The sequence below is a fragment of the Chiloscyllium punctatum genome, chromosome 42 (assembly GCF_047496795.1).
Source record: "Chiloscyllium punctatum isolate Juve2018m chromosome 42, sChiPun1.3, whole genome shotgun sequence".
Taxonomy (NCBI): Eukaryota; Metazoa; Chordata; class Chondrichthyes; order Orectolobiformes; family Hemiscylliidae; genus Chiloscyllium; species Chiloscyllium punctatum.
Window position 1 is genome coordinate 40,551,027 of NC_092780.1, and position 23,320 is coordinate 40,574,346.

The window sequence follows — 23,320 nt, forward strand, 5'->3', positions numbered from 1 at the left end:
CCTGCCCCTCACCATAAATATATTCCCCCGATCATTGATCTCTCTATCAAAAGGGAAGATTTCTTCCTATCTACTCTACCTATGCCTCTTATAATTTTATACATCTCCATCATGTTCCCTTCTCAATCTCCTGCTGTCTTGTGACAGTTTTTTTGCAAACAAGTTACATAATATCCATAAAAGGTCCCTGAGGCAATCTGTTCACTGTATGGAACAACTCTTTATTGAGCTATAGGGAGAGGCTGGGGCTATTTTCCCTGGTGCATCAGAGATTGTGCGGTGACCTTATAGAGGTTTATAAAATCATGAGGGCATGGGTAGGATAAGTAGTCAAGGTCTTTTCCCTGGGTTGGGAGAGTCTAGAAGTAGAGGGCATTGGTTTAGGGTGAGAGGGGAAAGATTTAAAAGGAACCAAAAGGGGCAACGTTTTCACACAAAGGGTGATGCGTGTATAGAATAAGATGCCTAAGAAGGTGCCCATGGAGGTTGACACAATAACAACATTTAAAAGACATCTGGAAGGGTCAAAAAATGTGGTGCTGGAAAAGCCCAGCCGGTCAGGCAGCGTCTGAGGAGCAGGAGAGTCAACATTTCAAGCATCAGCTCTTGAGGAAAATTCCTGATGAAGAGCTTATGCTCAAAATATCAACTCTCCTGCTCTTTTGAAGCTGCCTGACCGGCTGTGCTTTTCCAGCGCTGCACGTTGTGACTCTGATCTCCAACATCTGCAGTCCTCAATTTCTCCTACATGAATAGGAAGTGTTTAGAGGTATATAGGCTAAGAGCTGGCAAATAGAACTAGATTAATTTAGGATATCTGGTCAGTATGGTTGAAGGGTCTGTTTCTGTGTTGTACATTTGTATGACTCTAAATCAATGCTAAAAATTGCATAATTTAATTTCTACAAAGAATAGCTTTCTGTAATTTGTGGATTTGAAAACTGCTTTGCCGTTGAAAGTGGGCAGTGATGGCTGATGCTGCAATAATTAGTTTTATTACCTGCCATGAAACATTTCCTAATTTAAATTGCATGGGTTTTATACTTTCACAGGTAACATTCTCCTGGTGAACGGAACAGCTTGTGGAGAAATAAAAATCACAGACTTTGGGTTATCTAAAATCATGGACGATGACAGCTACAATTCAGTAGATGGGATGGAACTCACGTCACAGGGAGCAGGCACATACTGGTGAGATCACCTTTAAAAGCTGCTCACTGGCTTGACACATCCACCCAGGTGTTTCCAGATGATTCTGCCTTGGATCTACAATCCAGGATAAATTGAGTGTAAATTTTAGATACACCAATTCAGAACTTATTTTCAGAGTACTTGTTGCACGGTGGCTCAGTGATTAGCACTGCTGCCTCACAGCGCCAGGGACCCAGATTTGATTCTACCCTCTGGTGAGTGTGTGTGTGTGTAGAGTTTGCACTTTCTCCCTATATCTGCATGGGTTTTCTCCGGGTGCTCCAGTTTTCTCTCAAAAGTCTAAAGATGTGGAGATTAGGTGGATTGGCCAAGCTAAATTGCCCACAGTGTCCAGGGATGTGCAGGCTAGTGGATTAGTCATGGAAAATGCAGAGTGGTAGGGTCGGGGAAGGTGGGATGCTCTTCAGAGGCTCAGCATAGACTGGATTGGCCGATTGGCATGCTTTCACACTGTAGGGATTGTATGAACTTCTATGTTGTCACTACCTTCACTGTCTGAAATCTTCCCTTATTGGCCAGAACAACAACATCCAGATAGAAAATGATACCATTGGTCCCACAGCAAGAAACAGCAATAGAAAGTTTTTTTTAAAATTGTATAAATGCTTTTGTTGTAATAAAATGTCCAAAGGCACTTCATGGTTCCCTCTGAAATAAAGTAAGCACTGACCCAGGTAGTAATTCAAAAGCTTGGTCCAAGAGGTAAATTTTGAAGTGTCTTTACAAGGAGGAAAGGTGGAGAAGTTTAATGAGGGCCTTGGACCCAGATAGCTGAAGATGCACCTACCAATGGAAGACTGTGGGTCTGGAAACAATCACAAAGACAAGGAAGACAAAGACCATGGAGACGTGTATGAGAATTTTAAAATCAAGACACTGGAGAAGTAAACAATTTGGTGTGAATTAAGACACAGGCAACAGGGTTCTGAATTCCCTCACTTTTATGTAGATTAAAACCAGAAGTCATTGTGTACATTGGCTAAAATGGCATACATAGAAATAGAGTTGAGGTCCTGCAAAGTGATTATACAGGGCGAGTAAAAAAGTTAAAACCAGGACCTCGTCAGTGTTAATCTCCAGATTACTTCCAGTGCCACGTGCTAGTGAGAGTAAAACAGGAGGATATAGTAGATGAATGTGTTCCTAAGAATTGGTGCAGGGGGCAGGGATTCAGATTTTTAGATCATTGGGATCTTTTCTGGGGCAGAAGTGACGTGTTCAAGAGAGACAAGTTGCATCTGAACTGGAGGGGATGGGGTTGGGGGGCAGGCAATGTCTTGGCAGCCAGGTGTGCTAGTGTTACGAGGGAGCACTTAAACTACATTGACAGTTGGGGTGGGATCCTCAACAGCAAGGAGACAAGTGAGAGGTTGGAAGGAGATACAGTAATCAGAAATAGTAAAATGAAGATTGAGTTTTTTGAATAAAAAGCAGAGGATTAATGAGGGGAGAGCAGTAGACATGGTCTGTATGGACTTCAGTAAGGCATTCGACTTGGATCCTCATGGGGAGACTGTTTGGCAAGGTTAGATCTCATGGAATACAGGGAGAACTAACCGTTCAGAAACAAACCTGGCTCGAAGGTAGAAGACAGAGGGTGGTGGAGAGTTGGTTTTCAGACTGAAGGCCTGTGACCAGTGAAGGATTGGTGCAGGATCCACTACTTTTTGTCATTTATGTAAATGGTTTGGATATGAACATAGGCGGTATAGTTAGTAAGTTTGCATATGACATCAAAATTGAAAGTGTAGTAGACTGTGAAGAAGGTTATCTCAGAGTACAATGGGAACTTGATTAGGTGAGCCAGTGGGCTGAGGAGTGGCAGATGAAGTTTAATTTGGATAAATGTAAGGTGCTGCATTTTGGAAAAGCAAATCTTAGCAGGACTTGTATACCTAAATGGTTAGGTCTAGGAGAGTGTTGCTGAACAAAGAAATCTTGGAGTGCAGGTTCATAGTTCCTTGAAAGTAGAGTCACAGGTAGATAGGATAGTGAAGGACATGTTTGGTATGCTTTCCTTCATTGGTCGGAGTATTGAGTACAGGAGTTGGGAGGTCATGTTGTGGCTGTACAGGACATTTGGAATGTTGCGTGCAATTTGGTCTCCTTATTGGAATGACGTTGTGAAACTTGAAAGGGTTCAGAAAAGATTTACAAGGTTGTTGTCAGGGTTGAAAGTTTTGAGCTATAAGGAGAGGCTGAATAGGCTGGGGCTGTTTTCCCTGGAACGTCAGAGGCTGAGGGGGTGACCTTATAGAGGTTTATAAAATAATGAGGGGCATAGATAGGATAAATATACAAGATCTTTTCCTTGGAGTGGGGGAGTCCAGAACTAGAGGGCATAAGTTTGGGGTGAGAGGGGTAAGATGTAAAAGATTCCTAAAGGGCAGCGTTTTCATGCAGAGGGTGATCTGCCAGAGAAAGTGGTGGGGAGGCTGGTGCAATTACAGAGTTTAAAAGACATCTGGGTGGATACTTGAATAGGAAGGGTTTAAAGGGATATGGGCCAAGTGCAGGCAAATTGGACTGGATTAGGTTAGGATACCTGGTTGGACATCCCTATAACTGTAAGAGGCAGGTCAGGCTAGAATACAAAGGCAGCAAGGAATGCCTATTGGATTAAATTGCATCTATTTCAAAGCAAGAGGGCTGACAGATAAGGCCAATGAACTCAGGGTGTGGATGAATACGTGGGACTGGGATATTATAGCCATTACAGAAACATGGCTGGGAAGGACAGCCCTGGCAGCTTAATGTGTCAGTTTGCAGGTGTTTCAGACGAGACTGAGATGGTGGAGAGAAGGAAGGGGGAGTTTCATTTTTGATTAAGGCAAGTATCACAGCAGTAATCAGAGATGAAATAACTGAAGTGAGGCTTTGTGGGTGGAGCTAAGAAATAAGAAGAGAATGGTGATGTTACTAGGGTTGTACTATGGTTCCCCAAATAGTCAACGAGAATTGGAGGAAAAAAAATGCAGGGAGTTTGGGGAGACTTACAAGAGCAGTTGGGTTGTCATAGTAGGAGATTTTGATTTTCCTAATATAGTCAGGGACTGCCAAAGCGTTAAGGGCTTAGATGGGGTGGAATTGTTAAGTGCATTCAGGAAAGCTTCCTTAAACAGTATATAGAGGGTCCTATGAAGTTGATGTGTTAGAAATATGAAGTTGATGTGCTAAATATTTTGAAAAACATTAAGATTAATAAGTCCCCAGGGCCAGACCACGTTTATCCTGGGCTGCTCTGGGAAGTGAGAAAGGAGGTTGCTAAGCTGCTGATATGGATATTTGCCTCCTCACTCTCCATAGGAGTTGTATCGGAGGATTGGAAGGAGGTGAATGTTGTTCCATTTTTCAAGAAGGGTAATAGGGAGCAATTACAGACCAGTCAGTCTAACGTCTGTATTCAGCAAAGTTGTGGAAAGATTTCTGAGGGATAGGATTTATGACTATTTGGCAAAGCATAGCGTGATTAAAGGCAGTCAGCATGGCTTTGTGAGGAGCAGGTCATGCCTCACAAATCTTATTGAGTTCTTTGAGGAGGTGTCAAGACAGGTCGACGACGATAGAGCAGTGGATGTGGTGTATATGGATTTTAGCAAGGCATTTGATAGGGTTCCCCAGGATAGGGTCATTCATAAAGTCAGGAAGTATGGGATACAGGGCGATTGGGCTATCTGGATTTAGAATTGACTGGCTGACAGAAGGCAGAGAGTGGTTGCAGAGAAAATACTCTGCCTGGAGGTCAGTGTTGAGTGGCTTCCCGTAGGGCTCTGTTCTTGGGCCTCTGCTCTTTGTAGTTTTTATAAGTGACTTGGATGAGTAGGTTGAGGGGTGGGTTAGTAAATTTGCAGATGACACAAAGGTTGGAGGTGTCATCGATAGTATAGAGGGCTACTGCAGGCTGCAGTGTGACATAGACAGGATGCAGAGCTGGGCTGAGAAATGGCAGATGGAATTCAACCTGGATAAATGCGAAGTGTTGTATTTTGGAAGGTCAAACTCGAATGCTGAATATAGGATTAAAGACAGGATTCTTGGCAGTGTGGAGGAACAGAAGGATCTGGGTGTGCAAGTACATAGATCCCTCAAAGTTGCCACCCAAGTGGATAGGGTTGTTAAGAAAGCATATGGTGTTTTGGCTTTCATTAATGGGGGTAAAGAGTTTAAGAGCCGCGAGGTTTTGCTGCAGCTCTACAAGCCCCTGGTGAGACCACATTTGGAATATTGTGTCCAGTTCTGGTCGCCCTACTATAGGAAAGATACAGAAGCTTTGGAGAGGGTGCAAAGAAGGTTTACCAGGATGTTGCCTGGACAGGAGGGCTTGCCTTATGAGGAAAGGTTTAATAAGCTCAGACTTTTCTCTCTGGAGAGGAGGAGGAAGAGAAGAGACATGATCAAGGTGTACAAAATAATAAGTGGAATAGATAGAGTCAATACCCAGAGACTTTTCCCCAAGGCAGGATTGACTGGTGCGAGAAGTCATAGTTTGAAGATATTAGGAGGAAGGTATAAAGGAGGCGTCAGAGGTAGGTACTTTACACAGAGAAATGTGAATGCATGGAATGTGTTGCCAGTTGAGGTGGTGGAAGCAGAGTCATTGGGGACATTTAAGCGACTGCTGGACATGCACATGGATAGCAGTGAGTTGAGGGGTGCGTAGGTTAAGTTACTATATTTTACATTAGGATTAAGTCTCAGCACAACATCGTGGGCCTAAAGGCCTTTCTGTGCTGTACTTTTCTAAGTTCTACTCAGGAAGGGGCATAGCTTGACCTACTACTGGAAATAGGTCAGGACAGGTGACTGAGGTGACAATGGGGAGCACTTTGGGACCAGTGTCCGTAGTTGTAATAATTTTAAAATACTTCTGGAGAGGGGACAAAACTGGTCCACAGTTTCAGGTTCGAAATTTGCCAAAGGCGAAGTTTGATGGAATTAGGAGCTGGCAGGGGTTGATTGGAGTAGTTTGTTTGGAGACAAAGGGACCTCGGGCAAGTGGGAGGCCTTTAAAAGTGAGATAGCTGCAGTTCAAGGTCTATAATGTTCCTGTGAGAGTGAAAAGTAATATTGACAGTAATAGGGAAGCCTAGGTGACAAGAGATATTGAGGCTTTGACCAGAAAAAAGGAGGAAGCTTGGCTCAGGTACCGGCAGATACGATAAAGGGAATCCCTGGAGGTATATACAAGATACAGGAGTTTACTGAAGAAGGAAATTAGTAGGACAATAAGGGGCACAAGATAGCCTTGGCTGAGAAGATTAGGGTGAATCAAAAGAGGTTCTTTAAGGATATTAAAGGAGAAAGAGTTTCTAGAGAGAGAATAGGACCCCTCAAGAACCGAAGTGGGCATGTGTCGAACTGCAGGAGATTGGCAAGGCCATCAATGAATATTTCTCCTCTGTGTTTCCCATGGAGAAAGACATATGAAGACTTGGGAACCTGGGGAAGCTAATGGTCATATCTTGGGGACAGTCCATATCACAGTAGAGGAGGTGTTGGATGTATTAGAATGTATGAAATTGGATAAATTTCCTCGTTCTGATCAGATATATCCAAGAACACTGCAAGTGGCTAGAGAAGAAATTGCAGGGGCCCTGGCTGATCTATTTGCATTATTGTTCCCCACGGGTGAGGTCCCAAAAGTATAGAGGGTAGCGAATGTTGTTCCCATATTCAAGAAGGGCTGCAAAGAAAAGCCTGGAAACTATAGTCCAGTAAGCCTCACATCTGTGGTAGGTAAGTTACTTGAGAAGATTCTATGGGATAAGATATACATGCATTTGGAAAGACAAAGTTTAATTAGGAATAGTCAGCATGGCTTTGTCTGTGGGAAATCATGCCTCGCATATTTGTCAGAGTGCTTTGATGAAGTGACCAGGAAGATTGACTAGGGCAGGGTAGTTGATGTGGTCTATATGGATTTCACGAAGGTCTTTTATAAGGGTTCACATGGTAGGCTGCTCTGGAAGGTTTGATCACATGGAATCCAGGCTGGCTGGCAAATTGGATAGACAATTGGCTGGATGGTAGAAGCAGAGGGTAATAGTGGAAGGACGTTTATCAGACTGGAGAACTGTGATTAATGGAGAGTGTAAGGCCTGTGCTGGGTCCAAAGCTGTTTGTTATCTATATCAATGATTCTGGCTGAGGATGTCCAAAGCATGACTGGTAAGTTTGCAGATGACACAAAAAAGGCAGTATCGTGGACAGTGAGGAAGGTTATCAGAAATTGCAGCAGAACCTTAATCAGCTGGGGAAGTGGGTTCAGAAGTAGCAACTGGAGTTTAATATAGATAGGTGTGAGGTCTTGCATTTTGGAAAGTCAAATCCAAGTAGGAGTTTCATGGAGAATGGTAGGGCCTTAAGGACTGTAGTGAAACAGAGGGACCTTGGAGTTCAGGTGCATGTTTCTTTGAAAGTGGAGTCACAGATAGATAGGGCAGCGAAGAAGGCTTTTGGCACACTGGCCTTCATCAGTCAGGGTATTGAGTATAGAAGTTGAGAAGTTATTTTGCCACTTTACAGGATATTGGTGAGACCACACTTGGGGTATTGTATTCAGTTTTGGTTACCTTGCTATGGGAAGAATGTTATTAAACTGGAAAGAGTGCAGAAGAAATTCACAAAGTGGTTTCCTAGACTTAAGGGTCTGAGTGAAAGGGAGAGGTTGCACAAGCCAGGACTTGTTTCTTTAGCATGTAGGAGACTGAGGGGAGATCTTTTAAAAGTATATTCAATTTAATGAGAGACATGAATAAGGTGAATGCGCTCAGTTTTGGGGAATCAAGGACTAGAGGACATCAGTTTAATGTTAGAGGGGAAAGAATAAAGGGAACCTGAGGGGCAACATTTTTACACAGAGAGTGGTATGCATGTGGAATGAACTGGCAGGAGAAGTGGTTGAGGTTAGTATGTTAACAAGATTTAAAGGCATTTGGACAAGTACATGGATAGGAAAGGTTTAGAAGGATATGCCCAAGTGCAGGGAAATGGAATTAACATAGATGAACATTTTTGTCGTCATGGAGCAGTTTTGGGCCAAAGGGACTGTCTTTGTGCTGTAGGACTCTGATTAGCTTGTCGAGTCCAGCAGGTGTCAAGTCTGTCTGACTGTCTTCTCTTTTGAGAATGTGCATTTCTGAGAATGTGCTTTTGGAATCATTCAGCCCAATGAGTCCACACAGATCGTCCGAACAGCTACTTACCCCATCCCTCTAACCCTGCATTTCCCATGATTCATCCACCTAGCCTGCATATCCCTGGACACTACGGGCAGTTTAACATAGCCAATCCACCTAACCTGTGCATCTTTTGACTGGGAGGAAACTGGAACACCCAGAGGAAACCACGGAAACAAAGGGAGAACATGCAGGCTCCCCAAAGAGTGGAATCGAACCCGGGTCACTGGAGCTTCGAGACCGCAAGTCTGCCCAGTTGACCTCCATTGTAATGGCTCATGCTTATGGGTGAAATACTGTTATGGTTTATGACTGCTTTCTTCAGAGTAACTGACCAGGAGTCTCTCTCACTCTTACCACTTTGGGAGGATTTCTAGGCTGATACTCTGGCCACATTCCAAACATGTCTTTCATGGGCAAATAAGTTTGAGCATGGGACCTAGCTTCTGGCTCAGAGGTAGGCACATAACCAGGGTGCTACAATTCCTCCCTCAATGTCTTGAGGTAAAAGAATACATGAGTGTTTCAACAGGTGGTGAACTGAGCTGAACAATAGTGCAAAGATAGATATTTTAGATTAGATTAGATTACTTACAGTGTGGAAACAGGCCCTTCGGCCCAACAAGTCCACACCACAGTGCAAAACTGATTGGAATCTGCTATAAAAGCAAATCTACAAACAAATTGGTTTAGTCTCAAGTAGGCCAAGGACAGGGATTGAGTTAATGAGTAGGGGGTCAGTGGTGCGAGAAAGGCACAGCTGATCAGGCAGCATCTAAGGAGTAGGAGAGTCGATGTTGCCAGCATATAAGCTCTTCATCAGGAATCGTTGACCTTTTGAGCATCTGCAGGCCTCACTTTCTCCTCTAAGGGTAGGGAATGATGTTTGTCATGGCCTCAATTTCCCGATGTTTAACTGGAGGAAAGTGCTGTTCAGCCAGAAATCGGTTTCTGACCAGCCTGACAATATTGTGAAGTTGATGGGGTAATGGTAATGTTAAGCTGGATTTCTTCAATGCTGATGTGAAATCTAACTCCGAATAGAATAGCAATTCATTGTCACTTGTATTTATGAAAATGATATATATTAAAAAGTTACCACAATTCAGGGGCATTTTAATTACAGAAATTATGAAATGAAGTAATTGAGACAAACATTAGGACAGAGTTAATTTTTTGTTACCTTGGATGGCTGCTGGTTTTCTGAAGTGGCTGTGGAGCACCGCTGCTGAAGCTGTCCCAGAGGCTGCCAAGACAAAGATTTTTGGACTGGACCCAGCAGACTGCCACCGCTGAAGCTGACACCAAAGCCACTGCATCACCACTGCAGTAAAGAGGGACAGACCAGACACACCAAGTCGCCATTGCTGAAACCGTTGCCACTTCAGCCACCGCCCAAAGCTGCCATTTTGTCACCATAGACATGAGAAATAAACCAGAACTGTCATGCTGCTGCCACACTGTCAGCGGGAGGAACAGACCACACCCACTGTCAATGAAGCCTTCAATAAAGCCATGGCCATGAGGAATGGTCACTGGATCCACTGTGCTGCCACTGCTGCAGCAGGCCCTTGCAATTGCCTTCCTGCATCACAGCCGCAGAAAATAAGAAAAAGGTGAACTTTGATATAAAAGAGAAATGAAGAAATGAAAAAAAAAATACAAGAATGCTGTTGGTCAGAGGAGCAGTAGCATACAGGCACAAAACTCAAACACTTCCTACCTTGCTGCTGCTGTCCTAAGACTGCATTTCAGTGATGTTGCCAAAAGGTAGCATGGAGAGGAAAAGTAGGGGGCCAAGTGCAGATCCGTGAAGAGCATGAGACGTATGGAAACTGGAAGTATAACTTTCAATCTTTAGATGGATAAAGATGGGGCTGGGTGAAAATATATACCGATCTGCTGTCAGCCAGCTCAGACATGTTGGAGGAGGATAACGTGGTCCAACATGCTAGAAGCTGCAGAAGATTGAGATGTTTGAGGACAGATAATTTTTCATTGTTATAGTCATGTAGGATGTTATTTGTGATTTGGCCAGAACTGTTTTCATAGTGTGGCAGGACAGAGACCTCACAGAGACTCCGATATTTACAGAACAGAAAGAGCCCCATCATACCTGCTCCAGGCAACAACAATCTGACTGCACTAATTCTATTTTCCAGCTCTTGGCTCATAGCATTGGAGGCTATCATAATGCAAGTTACTATATAAACACTGCTTAAATGTTACGAGATTTCCTGACTTAACTCTTTGAGGCATTGAATTCCAGATTCCCATCACCTTCCGGCTAAAAAGCATTCTTCTCAATTCTCCCCTTAGATTCATGGTATGGGATAGAAGATGATGTACACTGGTTATTGACTCCTCTACAAATGGAAAAAACGCCATGCTAAACGCGTTATCCATACCCTTTATTTTCTAGGCCGCCTCTCAACCTTCACTGTTCCAAAGAAAATTCACCCTACCCACTCTTTCCTCACAACTGAAACCTAATTTGAAGGATTCAAGCATGGATATGCAAGGCAGCAACACATGCAGGGACAATGGAGGGAAAAAGGGAGCTGGGAATATAGTTTGCAAAAACAGTGCGATCAAGGGCTTTTTTTCAGGAAAGGGTAATGACAGGCAGACCTAAAGAAGAAAGGGCAGCATCTGCAGAGAGGGAAACATTAATAATATCAGCTAAAAATGGAATATCAGCTGAAGTCAGCTGTTGACTTAAGAAAGCCCCCAGAGTACAAATGTGATCCTTCTGGACAAGGTAAGGGGTCAAGTGTAACTGTGCTGAAGCACACTGGACATGTATCTCCATATTGACCTCTAGAATAACCTTGCTAATCTAGTTAACCATTAATTCATATTTAAGTTGGCTGTGGTTTGCCGTGAGCAATGTACTACAATGATAAATTTAACTTTATTGTGATGGTCCACCAATCACATTTAGTCAGCACACAATCACTATCCCAACTGATAGCTTCTCCTAATGCTACTCTTGGGTTGTGCAAATCATCAGTGATAGAATTCATGGCCATGTGGTGTATTTTCACCAATGTTACAACCAAAATGAAGAGAATGCTTTGAGATAATATATGCAGGTGCATCCAAGTTCACCTAGTAGCTTATGCAGTCCAGCTTTTTCTACATTAGTCAAGACTGATGCTGTTATTTTATATAATGTCTATTTATTTATTAGTTAGTCAGATCCTGAGAAACCAGGGAGTGGTTTCTCAAGCTGTGGCTCATGATGCTTACTTGAAAACTATGTACCATGGAAGAAATCAAATATAAGGAGGCACCTGTGTCCATTGGGACACATAGCAAACTGTTGGTAATTGAAAGCAAAGTTTCTGCTGCTCAGAATTAGGGATCTGAAATTGCTCTGGTAAAATTACAGTATTGTGCTTTTCAATATTGCCAACAGAGGAGTCACTGTTCAGTAAGTTGAAGGGGAATGTCAGTCTGACCTGAGGTTTGAACTGTGCATTGCACTGGAGATGTAGCTGTATTTGTATTATATTTTAAAAACTTGTATTTAAATTCAAAATCTCCTGAGGAGAAGCATTGATCGTTGTGTCATTTCTAAAAGATCAAATCAGTTGCTGTCTTGATGGGTCTGATGCAGCTTTTTTTAAAACCAGTGTTTGCTTTGAAACTAATTACTATTTATGTCATCTTCTACCTGCATCCCTCTGTGTTAGAGAAGGAAGTGAGTTGGCTGATTGATCATGTCCCAGAATGGTTTCTGAACTATAAATACCTGGCTATAGAATGACTTTACATCTGTTAGTGCCATGTCTGCCTGTGTGCAATCTCTTTTTAAGCTCAGCATGAGTGAAGATGACTAGGGTGTTCAGTGACCCAGAGAGAGACCTTTTTTTTTGACTGCTTTGTCCATTTGCATCCCGAAAGACATGGAAAGAAAAGTAGACCATTACCTGATGAAGGGCTTTTGCCCGAAACGTCGATTTCTAAGCTCCTTGGATGCTGTCTGAACTGCTGTGCTCTTCCAGCACCACTAATCCAGAATCTGGTTTCCAGCATCTGCAGTCATTGTTTTTACCTCATTACCCTATCAATTCTGCTTCATCATTGAATGAGGACTTGGCTGATATGATCATCATCCACCCACCTTTGCTGCCTTAATTCCCTTGCTGATTACAAATCTGTCTGTCTCAACCTTGAATATACTTCACATACTAGCTGCGACAGTCCTTTGCATTAAATAATTCCATAGATTCAATCCCCCAAGAGAAATTTTTCTTCTTCTGTATTTTGAATGGGTGACCCCTTAATCTGGAGATTATACCCTCTGTTCTAGGCTCTCCCACAAGGAGAGACTTCCTGAAGAAGGGCTCATGCCTGAAACATCAATTTTCCTGCTCTTTGGATGCTGCCTGACCTGCTGCGCTTTTCCAGCAGCACATTTTCAGCTCTCCCACAAGGAGAAACCACCTTTCAGCATCTACATTAACCAATCTTTTTTAAAATTTAGTATGTTTCAAAGAAGGTTACCTCTCATTCTTCTAAATTCCACTGTTTACTCAAGATAATCCCTCCATACCTGGGAAGAGCCTAGTGAATCTTCTCCAATCTGTCTCCAGTTCCAGTGAATCTTTTTTTCAATAAGGGGACCAAAAATGTTCAGTATTCTCGGTATGGTCAAACTAATGCCTTGTATGGTTTTAACAACACCTCCCTTTTTATAATCCAATCCCTTTGGTAGAGGCCAGAATACCATTTGACTGTTGTGCTTATTGCTGCTTTCTGTGATATATGCAGGACGAACCCTAAATACCTCTCTGCTAGTGATTTCTGCAATACTTCTCCATTTAAATAATGTTCAGTTCTTCTATTCCTGCTTCAAAGTGCAAATCAGCAGTATTCCATCTGCCAAGGGTTTGCTCACTGTGTTAGCTATTTTCCTTGGCAATCTGTCATCCTCACCACTTTCATTCTATCTATTTTTGTGTCTTACACCAATTTTTGGCAATAGTACATTCACTTCCCTCACCAAGTAATTTAAATATATTGTAAATAATTGTGACCGCAGCACTGACTCCTGGTAGTTACAAGTTGTCATCTGAAAATGCCTCTTATATCCCAATTCTTTGACCTCTGTTAGATAGCCAATCCTCTGTTCATGCTAATGTAGTGTCTTGAACACCATGGGCTGTTATCTTACTAAGAAACCTTGCTAACGTTCTGTGTTCTATGTGCTTTACCTTATGATCCTTTTGGAAATCCAAACAAATGCTACTAGTTCCCCCTTACCCTATCCTTCATGAAGCCATATCGAATCTGCTTGATTAAGTTATCTATTTCAGAATGCTGTCACTACATTCATAGAGTCGTAGCGATGTACAGCATGGAAACAGACCCTTTGGTCCAACCCGTCCATGCCAACCAGATATCCCAACCCAATCTAGTGCCACCTGCCAGCACCCGGCCCATATCCCTCCAAACCCTTCCTATTCATATACCCATCCAAATGCCTCTTAAATGTTGCAATTGTACCAGCCTCCACCACATCCTCTGGCAGCTCATTCCATACACGTACCACTCTCTGCGTGAAAAAGTTGCCCCTTAGGTCTCTTTTATATCTTTCCCTTCTCACCCTAAACCTATGCCCGCTAATTCTGGACTGCCCGACCCCAGGGAAAAGACTTTGTCTATTTACCCTGTCCATGCCTCTCATAATTTTGTAAACCTCTATAAGGTCACCCCTCAGCCTCCGACGCTCCAGGGAAAACAGCCCCAGCCTGTTCAACCTCTCCCTGTAGCTCAGATCCTGCAACCCTGGCAACATCCTTGTAGATCTTTTGTGAACCCTTTCAAGTTTCACAACATCTTTCCGATAGGAAGGAGACCAGAATTGCATGCAATATTCCAACAGTGGCCTAACCAATTCCTGTGCAGCCGCAACGTGACCTCCCAACTCCTTTTGAATAGTCTCAACACTTTCCAACCGATAGATGTTACAACTTTTGGCCTATAGTTACCTGTTTTGTGTCTCACTCTTTTTTTGAATAAGGATGCTACATTAGTAGTTTTCCAATCCTCTGAGACTTCTCCAGAATTTAAAGAATCTTGGAAGATTACTACCAGTGTATCAACCACCAGTGCTTCCTGTGGTACTTCCTTTAATCATAGAATCCCTACAGTGTGGAAGCAGGCCATGTGGCCCAACAAGTCCACACTGACCCTCTGAAGAGTAACCCACCCAGAGCCATTCCCCTACCCTATTACTCTACATTTACCCTCTAAACATCTCTAAACACTGTGGGCAGTTTAGCGTGGCCAGTTCACCTAACCTGCACATCTTTGGATTGTGGAAGGACACTGGAGCACCCAGAGGAAACCCACACAGACACTGAGAGAATGTGCAAACTCCAGTCACCCAAGGCTGGAATTGAACCCAGCTTCCTGGTCCTGTGAAGCAGCAGTGCTAACTACTGAGCCACCATGCTGCCCCTAGAATGCAACTAGAATCCATTAGTTTCCCGAATCAGTTTTCTCTAGTGAAAGTTATTGTGATTATTTTTCTCCGTCTTTTGCCCATCGATTATTTGGTGTTTTTGGAATGGTATTGCATCCTCTATCATAATGCAAAGTATTTATTCTACTCCTCTGCCAATTTCTGGCTCCCCATTATTATTTCTTCAGCCTCTTTCTCTAAGAAGCATACGTTGACTTTGGTCTCCCTCTTCGTTTTCATATATTTAAAGACACTTACCATTTGTTTTGACATTATTTGAAAGTTACCCTTGTCTTGCTTTTTTTGTCATCTTTTGCTGGTTTATGAGTCTTTCTCAATCCTCTGGCTTACCACTAGTCTTTGCCGTATTACTTGCTTTTGTTTCTTCCAATTTCTTGCTTTCTTTTTTAAAACCATGGATGGTCTATCCCCTTCCTTGAATCCTTCAGCGGAATATGAGTCATGACTTTTTTTTTAAATATGTCTACCGTTGTTCCTCAACCATTTCTTCAGTTCATTCCCTTTCCCAGTCCACTTCAGGCAGCTCTGATTAATTTCTTTGCGATTATCATTATTTTAGCTTAACATAATTGTGTCCAAAACCCAGATTGCTCTCACTCAAACTAAATGCTAAATTCTACCAACATTTGGTAACTCTCATTTCCAGAGAATACTTTGTTCTGGATATTGCCTCATTATCAATTGTGGGTAGACCTATCCAAGTGGACTGCAGTGGTTCAAAACGGCAATTCACCAGCACATTCTCATGGGTAACTAAATGCTGGCTAGCTCATGATGACCACCTCCTCTGAATTAATTTTAAAAAGTTACCAGATCTAAAATAGCCTGATACCTGGTTGGATTCACAATGTGTTGTTCTAGCAAACTGTCCTGAATATATACTATGAATTTTTCTTCAAGGCTACCTCTGCTAATTTAAGTTTTTTTTCCAATCTACATGAAGATTAGAGTGTCCATAATTAAGGCCCCTTGTGGTAGGTACCTTCAGCATGTTCTGTAATTGACCTCTTGCAGAATTCTGGGCTGAGAATACAGTCACTAAAGCTCAAATCTGTGTACAGTCCAGTTGATTTTCTGCATGGTTAATCGAGAAAAGTTGGTTCTTGCACACTGGAGCACAAGGCTGTGCGGATAGAATTCCCAAGAAGATTTACAATTATGATTGAATCAGGCGATAATGGGAGTCTGCAGGAGGTCTACCTCTTGTTACCAGTGTACTTTTAATCATGAGTTTGAAATGATGTAAAGAGCCTTGTATCAGTCTTCCTTGAGACACAACCTGACAGTGTACTGCCAGTGGAAACATTGAAAGGTTTCTGTTTACAAATAATCTTTTTACCTGAAAGATAACAGTTGTACCTTTAAATCATTATGGGGTGTCCAGTGATGTTATAACGAGGCTTTCAAAGGAGAAGCAGTATGTTTTAGGTACATTTAATTTACAGAGGAACCTTGATTATCCAGCATTCGTTATCTGAATATTAGATTATCCAGCAAAGGTCGCAGTATCTCGATGCTCGACTAAACTATGTTTTCCGGCATTCGATCATCCAGAATTTGATTAACCAAACGAAATACTCTCCGCCTGTGTACTTTGGATAATCGATGTTCCTTTGTAATCACATACAGTTAAATACACAATAGCGGTAGACCTCAGATTAAAAAATTTCATCTTTGTTTAGTTGGCTGGCACATCTCCTGCAGTCTTCTGTGAAAGGGGCCCTTTAGATTCAAAGATGATAAACTCCATTTGCCATTCGTTCCCAGTCCCCTATCGCAAAGGAAAGAGTTAAGCTTTTTCCCTCTGCCATGTCTCCTTCAAGTATGGTACAAATTATTAAACCAGTTTTTCACTGTCCATCCCTCTTTAAGGCTCCAGAGTTATTGTTTACTCTCCTGCTGTGAACGTAGGACCATAAAGACAAGATTAACCCATTTAGCCCTTGAACCTATTCTGCCATTCAATGAAAACATCACAGATCTCTGACACAGCTCCATTTACTGGATTTCACCTTCTATTCCTTAATACTTTTTGTACCCTTGCTGTTTATACAAATGATTTAAACTTGAGTGTAGGAGAGTTGGCCACTAGATTTACAGATGATATAAAAATTGATGGGATGTTAAGTAATGAGGAGGATATAAACGGGCTGGTCAGATGGGCTGACCAGAGGCAAATGGAGTTCATTTGTGCAGGAGTAACAAGGCAAGAGAATACATGAAGTCACAGCACCAGAGACCCAGGTTCAAATCCACACTCTGGTGACTATATGAGTGGAGTTTGCATGTTTTCTCTGTGTCTGTGTGGGTTTCCACTAGGTGTTCCAGTTTTCTCCCACAGTGCACGTTAGGTGGATTGGCCATGCTAAGTTACCCATAATATTCAGGGTTGTGTAGGTTAGGTGCTTAGACATGGTAAATACAGGGTTACGACGATGGGGTAGAGGGATGGGTCTGGATGGGATGCTGTGCAGAGGGATAGTGCGGACTCATTGGTCCGACTGACCTGTTTCTACACTGTGGGGATTCTGTGGATTCGGTAGAGGTAGGACCCTGCGAAGCACAACGAGTTGGGGGACCTTGGTGTGCATGACCCTTAAGCCATCAGGACAGGTAGATAAAGTACTTATGATGGCAAAATGTATGCTTTCCTTGATTAGAAGAGGCACAGAGTTTAAGAACAGGTTGGAACGCCACCCTACCTCCTGCAAAAATGCTATCCCGTATTCCCAATTCCTCCGCCACCACCGTCCATATCTGCTCCCAGGAGGACCAGTTCCACCACAGAACGCACCAGGTGGTCTCCTCCTTTAAAGACCATAATTTCCCCTCCCACGTGGTTGATGATGCCCTCCAATGCATCTCATGCATGTCCCGCACCTCCGCCCTCAAACCCTACCCCTCCAACCGCAACAAGGACAGAACCTTCCACCACACCAACCTCCACAAAAACCGCATCTTCCGCCACCTACAAACGGATCTCACCACCAGGGATATATTTCCCTCCCCACCCCTATCCGCTTTCTGCAAAGACTGTTCCCTCCGTGACTACCTGTAACGTCCACACTCCACAACAACCCATCCTCCTCTCCTGGGTCCTTCCCCTGCCACCGCAGGCATTGCAAAAACTGCAGCCACCTCCATCCAAGGCCCCAAAGGAGCCTTCCACATCCATCAAAGTTTCACCTGCACTTCCACAAATGTCATTTATTGCATCCATTGCTCCTGATACAGTCTCCTTTACATTGGCGAGACTGGACACCTTCTTGCAGAGTGCTTCAGGGAACATCTCCGTGACACCGGCACCAAACAACCCCATCTCCCCGTGGCTGAACATTTCAACTCCCCCTCCCACTCTGCCGAGGACATGCAGGTCCTGGGTCGCCTCCACCGCCACTCCCTCACCACCCAACGTCTGGAGGAAGAACGCCTCATCTTCCGCCTCGGAACCCTTCAACCCCTGGGCATCAATGTAGACTTCACCAGTTTCTTCATTCCCCCTCCCCCACCTTACCCCCGTTGCAAACTTCCAGCTCAACACCATCCTCATGACCTGTCCCATCTTCCAACTTTTCTGCTCCACCCACCTCTCCGACCTATCACCTTTACCCCTTCTTCCATCCACCTATTGCACTTGCAGCTACGCCCCCTCCCCCCCCCCCCCCCCCCCCCCCCCCCCCCCACCCCACTCCCATTTATCTCTCCAGCCTCATTCCTGATGAAGGGTTCCTGCACCTCAGATGCTGCCTGACCTGCTGTGCATTTCCAGCACCGGTCTAATCTCCAGCATCTGCAATCCTCACTTTTGCTTATATAAAACATGTGGTTCGGCCACAGCTAGATTATTCCGTGCAGTTTGAAACCCGTATAGGAGGGATATGATGGCACTGGAGAGGAGATTTACCAGAATGTTGCCTAGTTTTAACTGTGAAGGATGATTGATCAGACAGGTTGTTTTCCATAGTGGAGATTGAGAGGGGACACGATCAAGATGTATAGAATCTTTTGAGGGACATAGATAGGATAGTCAGCAGGAAACTTTTCCCCTTGATGGAGGGTCACTGACAAGCGGCCATTATTTCAGGGAAAGAATTCTCGAATCATGCATTGCTGAAGAGGCCCTTTGCCCCATTGAGTCTTTACCTCCAAAAATTCCCACCACCCTCTGGGTGAAAAAGATTTTCTTCACATCGCATCTGAACCTTTTGACTCTTGCTACATAAGAAAGTTTAGAGGAAATGCCAGGAAACGTTTTCTCACTCAGGCAGTGGTGGGAATCTGGAACTCACTCTAAGTATTTAGATATGCACTTGTGATGCCAAGGCATTCAAAGCTATGGGTTATATGCTGGAAAATGGAATGAGAATAGTTAGGTGGTTGTTTTTGACTGGCATAGGCAAAATGTACTGAAGGGCTTTTCTGCGATTCTAATACAGTTTGAGTAACATTTGCAGTGAGTGCTGTGTTCATCTACATTGCATTCCCTCCAAGGGGAATATATCCTTGTGTGCTACTCAAGATACCTCCAATTTATCAAGCCCTCAGCCTGACTTATATTTTTTAAATTTAAGTAATGTATTTGCCTTTTTGATTTGATTTGCTTGTTCAGGAAAGTTTAATGATATTTTTATCTGGATCTCCACTGTTTCTAGCTTCTTCACCATTTAGGATGTATCCTGTTTGATACATTTTAAGTTCAAAAAATGCATGACCACTATTTGGTTACATTTGAAACCCATTTGCCACAGTTCTTCTCAATAACCTTTCAATATCTCAATTTTTGGCTTTCATCCACATTTTTGGATGAAAAAACCATTACCTGAGAAGGAGAACTGTGCAGCTTAGAGGTAGGAAGTGGGAAAATAGCATGAAATGAATTGAATTGTTCACATGGAGAGCAGTACAGATACATCAGTTTTCTCCTGTGTTGTAATTCTGTGATTTTACAAAGCTCTTTGTCTTACCTCTGTCTGACTGGTTGACTGATTTAGATATATGATTTTATATCTTGTCATCTTTGTCATTAATAAATAGTGGAATCATTGGGATTCTCAATTTTAAATACTGGAAGAGAGTAATTACTCAACATGTCATTGTTTCCTTTTCTTTATTTTCCTTTTCATTCCCTTATTTTCATTAATGATATTGTTATTATCTGAAGGAGCCCACCTGGGTCCAAACACCTTCTTTCGTATACCATATAATCGATTTTTAATAAGGCGCTGGTACTGATCTGTAGTTTCTGTACAGCATTCAGTCTGCAAGATTTATACGTAACCAAATGAGCCTTGCAACATGAAATGTCAAGTTTCCACCCCTCCATCTATCTCCTGCCACAACTACGAACTACAACAGAACAGGAAAATTTCACTTCGTGTACCCTTTATCCATTCAATCAATCCCTCATTTTATTTCTCTAGACTAAATGGTCATGTGGGGTAACTTGAACAAGTAACAACTGCAAGATGCTTAAAATAATTTTTTTCATTTTATTTATAACAGTTTGCAACTACATCAAAACATGGTGATTGACATCATTTGGCAATTTCATTAAAATCAACTGTGTGGAATCAAGGAACCTAAAGGATAGAACCATGCAAGCTTTTGTAGAATTAAAATGTGCAAGAGTCCACTTTGTGCATGAAATTAGCTTGTTCGTTCATCTGAGATTTCTTTTGTTTGTTCATGAGATGAGTGTCACTGGCTAAGCTTGCATTTATTGCCCATCTCTAAATGCCCAGAGAGAAGTTAAGAGTTAACTACTTTGCTGATTGTTGTGCTCCCTATGTTTTTGGCTTAAAATTATCCATTTCCCTCAGTCATCTTCACCACAGACAATGATCAAAACAGCACAATAAAGTACACTGGTGCCTTTTCCAGCTTCCTGTGCAGCTGACCACAAGGAGTCATCACCCCTGATTGTTGCTGACTTGTCTCTGTACTTGGCTTAAAACACTTGTGAGAGACAAATTATTGTTATGAAGCAAGTAGTCTCCAAAAAGCTGCAGTAGTTACTCCTGAGAGTCCAATTGATACAAGCTGGTTGGGCTGTCTGGGTGGCCTTTCCAGCACCTGATGCAAGGCAAGCAGGTACATTTTGGATGAATGTTGTAAACATTTTGTTTAGATTGATGTCAGAACCATCAAGCATTGAATTGAACTGTGTGCCATAATTTAGACAGCTTCTCCTAGGAAGTGCTGTTTGATGACTGTCTCATTCTATGCTAGTCCCGAGCCCTTCAAAGTTCATGCAACCTCATGTGAAAGGGTTCCATTGAGAGGACTGCTTACACATAAGTGAATATGTGTGTATTCGAGTGTGGTGAGTGCAATGTAAGTCATACGCACACAGTATTTGCGCAGCTTATGTTTTCATGCACTGAGTAGAGAGTTTGGGCATGGTTTCAGTTGTTATGGCAAGCAAGTACTTTGATCGACTAGCTCAGTTCGCTGGATGGCTGATTTTCAGTGCCGAGTGCCAACAGTGTGGGTTCAATTCCCACACTGGCTGAGGTTACTGTGAAGGTCGCTCCTCTGAAAACTCTACCCTGGTGGTGACCCTCTGGTTATGACTGAAAAAGCGCAGCAGGTCAGGCAGCATCCAAGGAGCAGGAGAATCGACATTTCGGGCATGAGCCCTTCTTCAGGGCTCCTGAAGAAGGGCTCGTGCCCGAAACGTCAATTCTCCTGTTCCTTGGATGCTGCCTGACCTGCTGCGCTTTACCAGCAACACATTTTCAGCTCTGATCTCCAGCATCTGCAGTCCTCACTTTCTCCTCTGGTTATGACTACCAGTTATCTCTGATGAATCAACAGCCCTACAGTTGGTAAGACTTTGATGACTTGCTGTGTTGTTACAGTATGCAGAATGCAGGCTGTTTGTGTTAGGATGATTTAGATATGTAGGGGTAGGGTTACAGTGGGCAAAGCCTATATAGTTCCTATATTTCTTGATACAGTGGGAAGGTATGAATATTTTGGTATGAATAGTTTGAACATCTAGGGTCGCATTGTACATGAGAGATTGTGCCCTCTTGCGTGCCTTCAAGTAATTCACGTTTTTGCTTTGTGATTCTTTGAGGAATTCTTAATTTTAACTTATTTGGAAATTGAAATGCAATTAATTTTACGTTAATTGGAGCTTTTTGCACATTGTCTGAAATCATCTTTTATCCTACTGGCCTGACCGATGAAGGGACCATTTTCTAATGGCAAGTCATTTGATGAACTACTATCACGCTCATTTAGTGCATTACTTCATATTATCTGTGTAGCACAAAGAGGCCTGCTGTTTGCGAGCATGTCTGGTAGCTATTTCACTGATGGAAGAACTTTGTTGCTCCATATTCTAATACTTTTCTCTTGCTTATTAGGTATTTGCCTCCTGAATGTTTTGTGGTTGGGAAAGAGCCTCCGAAGATTTCCAATAAAGTTGATGTATGGTCAGTGGGAGTTATCTTTTATCAGTGTCTCTATGGACGCAAGGTAACTTTGGGCTCTTGCTTTTCTTTAAAAATAGTTGCTTTTTACGCAGAGTTGTTTTAATTTTCACAGTAGTGTTACAACGTTGGCATGGAGAACATAATTTACTGCATCCACTTCTCAGGTTGAGATAGACATTACATAAGAGCAAATGATTTTACTGTCCTCTGCCTCCCCTTTCTTGATGTGGAGGTGTTGGACTGGGATGGACAAAGTCAGAAGTCACACAACACCAGGTTATAGTCCAACAGGTTTAGTTGATATCACAGGCTTTCAGAGTGCTGCTCCTTTATCAGGTGATGACTTCTGACTTCTTCCGCTCTCTTGGCATGAGAGAGATGAAATAGATTGGAGATGGCGTGGGAGTGGGGGTGGATGAAGTGATGAAATTTAAGGGTGGTAAATTGTGGGAGGTAATTATATGATACAACTTATTATTCAAAAATAACTATTTTGTGCTTAAAATTCAGAGTCTCGCTAGATTTGAATGAGAGACTTTGAGAAAGCTGTTGGGTGAATTAAAAATATACTAACGTTGATTCTATAGATAAGCAAGATTTTAATACTTTTTACCCTTCAGAATGTCTGCACTATCTAACTTCAATGGGCATACCATCATTCAAACCAAGACTCCATGCAGGAGGAGTTCAAATTTTGCTGTGAAACTTGAATCCTAAATAAGAACTTTGTCATAAACAAGCTTTTGTTGATAGTTACTGAAATTATAGCAGACAGATTTCAAGGAAATCTAAAGTATTTATTCCTTGAATAATATTGAGTACATTCAATTCGACTTATGAGTAAAACTAATTCCCACCTTTAATGTTAGAAGGTCATATTCTTATTTGGATTTATACATTGCATAAGTAAGTTTATGTATGAAACTTGTTCATGTTCTAGGCCTGTTTTGCACAAGGACAAATTTATGTAGCTTACTTCCAAGTTAGAAGTC

At 42.5% G+C, this 23,320-nt stretch overlaps 1 protein-coding gene across 6 annotated transcripts in view; it reads left to right on the forward strand.

Moving 5' to 3' along the window:
* tlk2 (tousled-like kinase 2) overlaps positions 1 to 23,320 on the forward strand; it is a 206,894-nt gene that overhangs the window by 166,720 nt on the left and 16,854 nt on the right. For all 6 annotated transcript variants that reach the window (XM_072561853.1, XM_072561854.1, XM_072561849.1 and 3 more), the window contains 2 exons: positions 1,053 to 1,191; positions 22,260 to 22,371. In XM_072561853.1, coding sequence (XP_072417954.1) covers positions 1,053 to 1,191; positions 22,260 to 22,371 — 251 coding nt within the window. The remainder of the gene's footprint in view (positions 1 to 1,052; positions 1,192 to 22,259; positions 22,372 to 23,320) is intronic.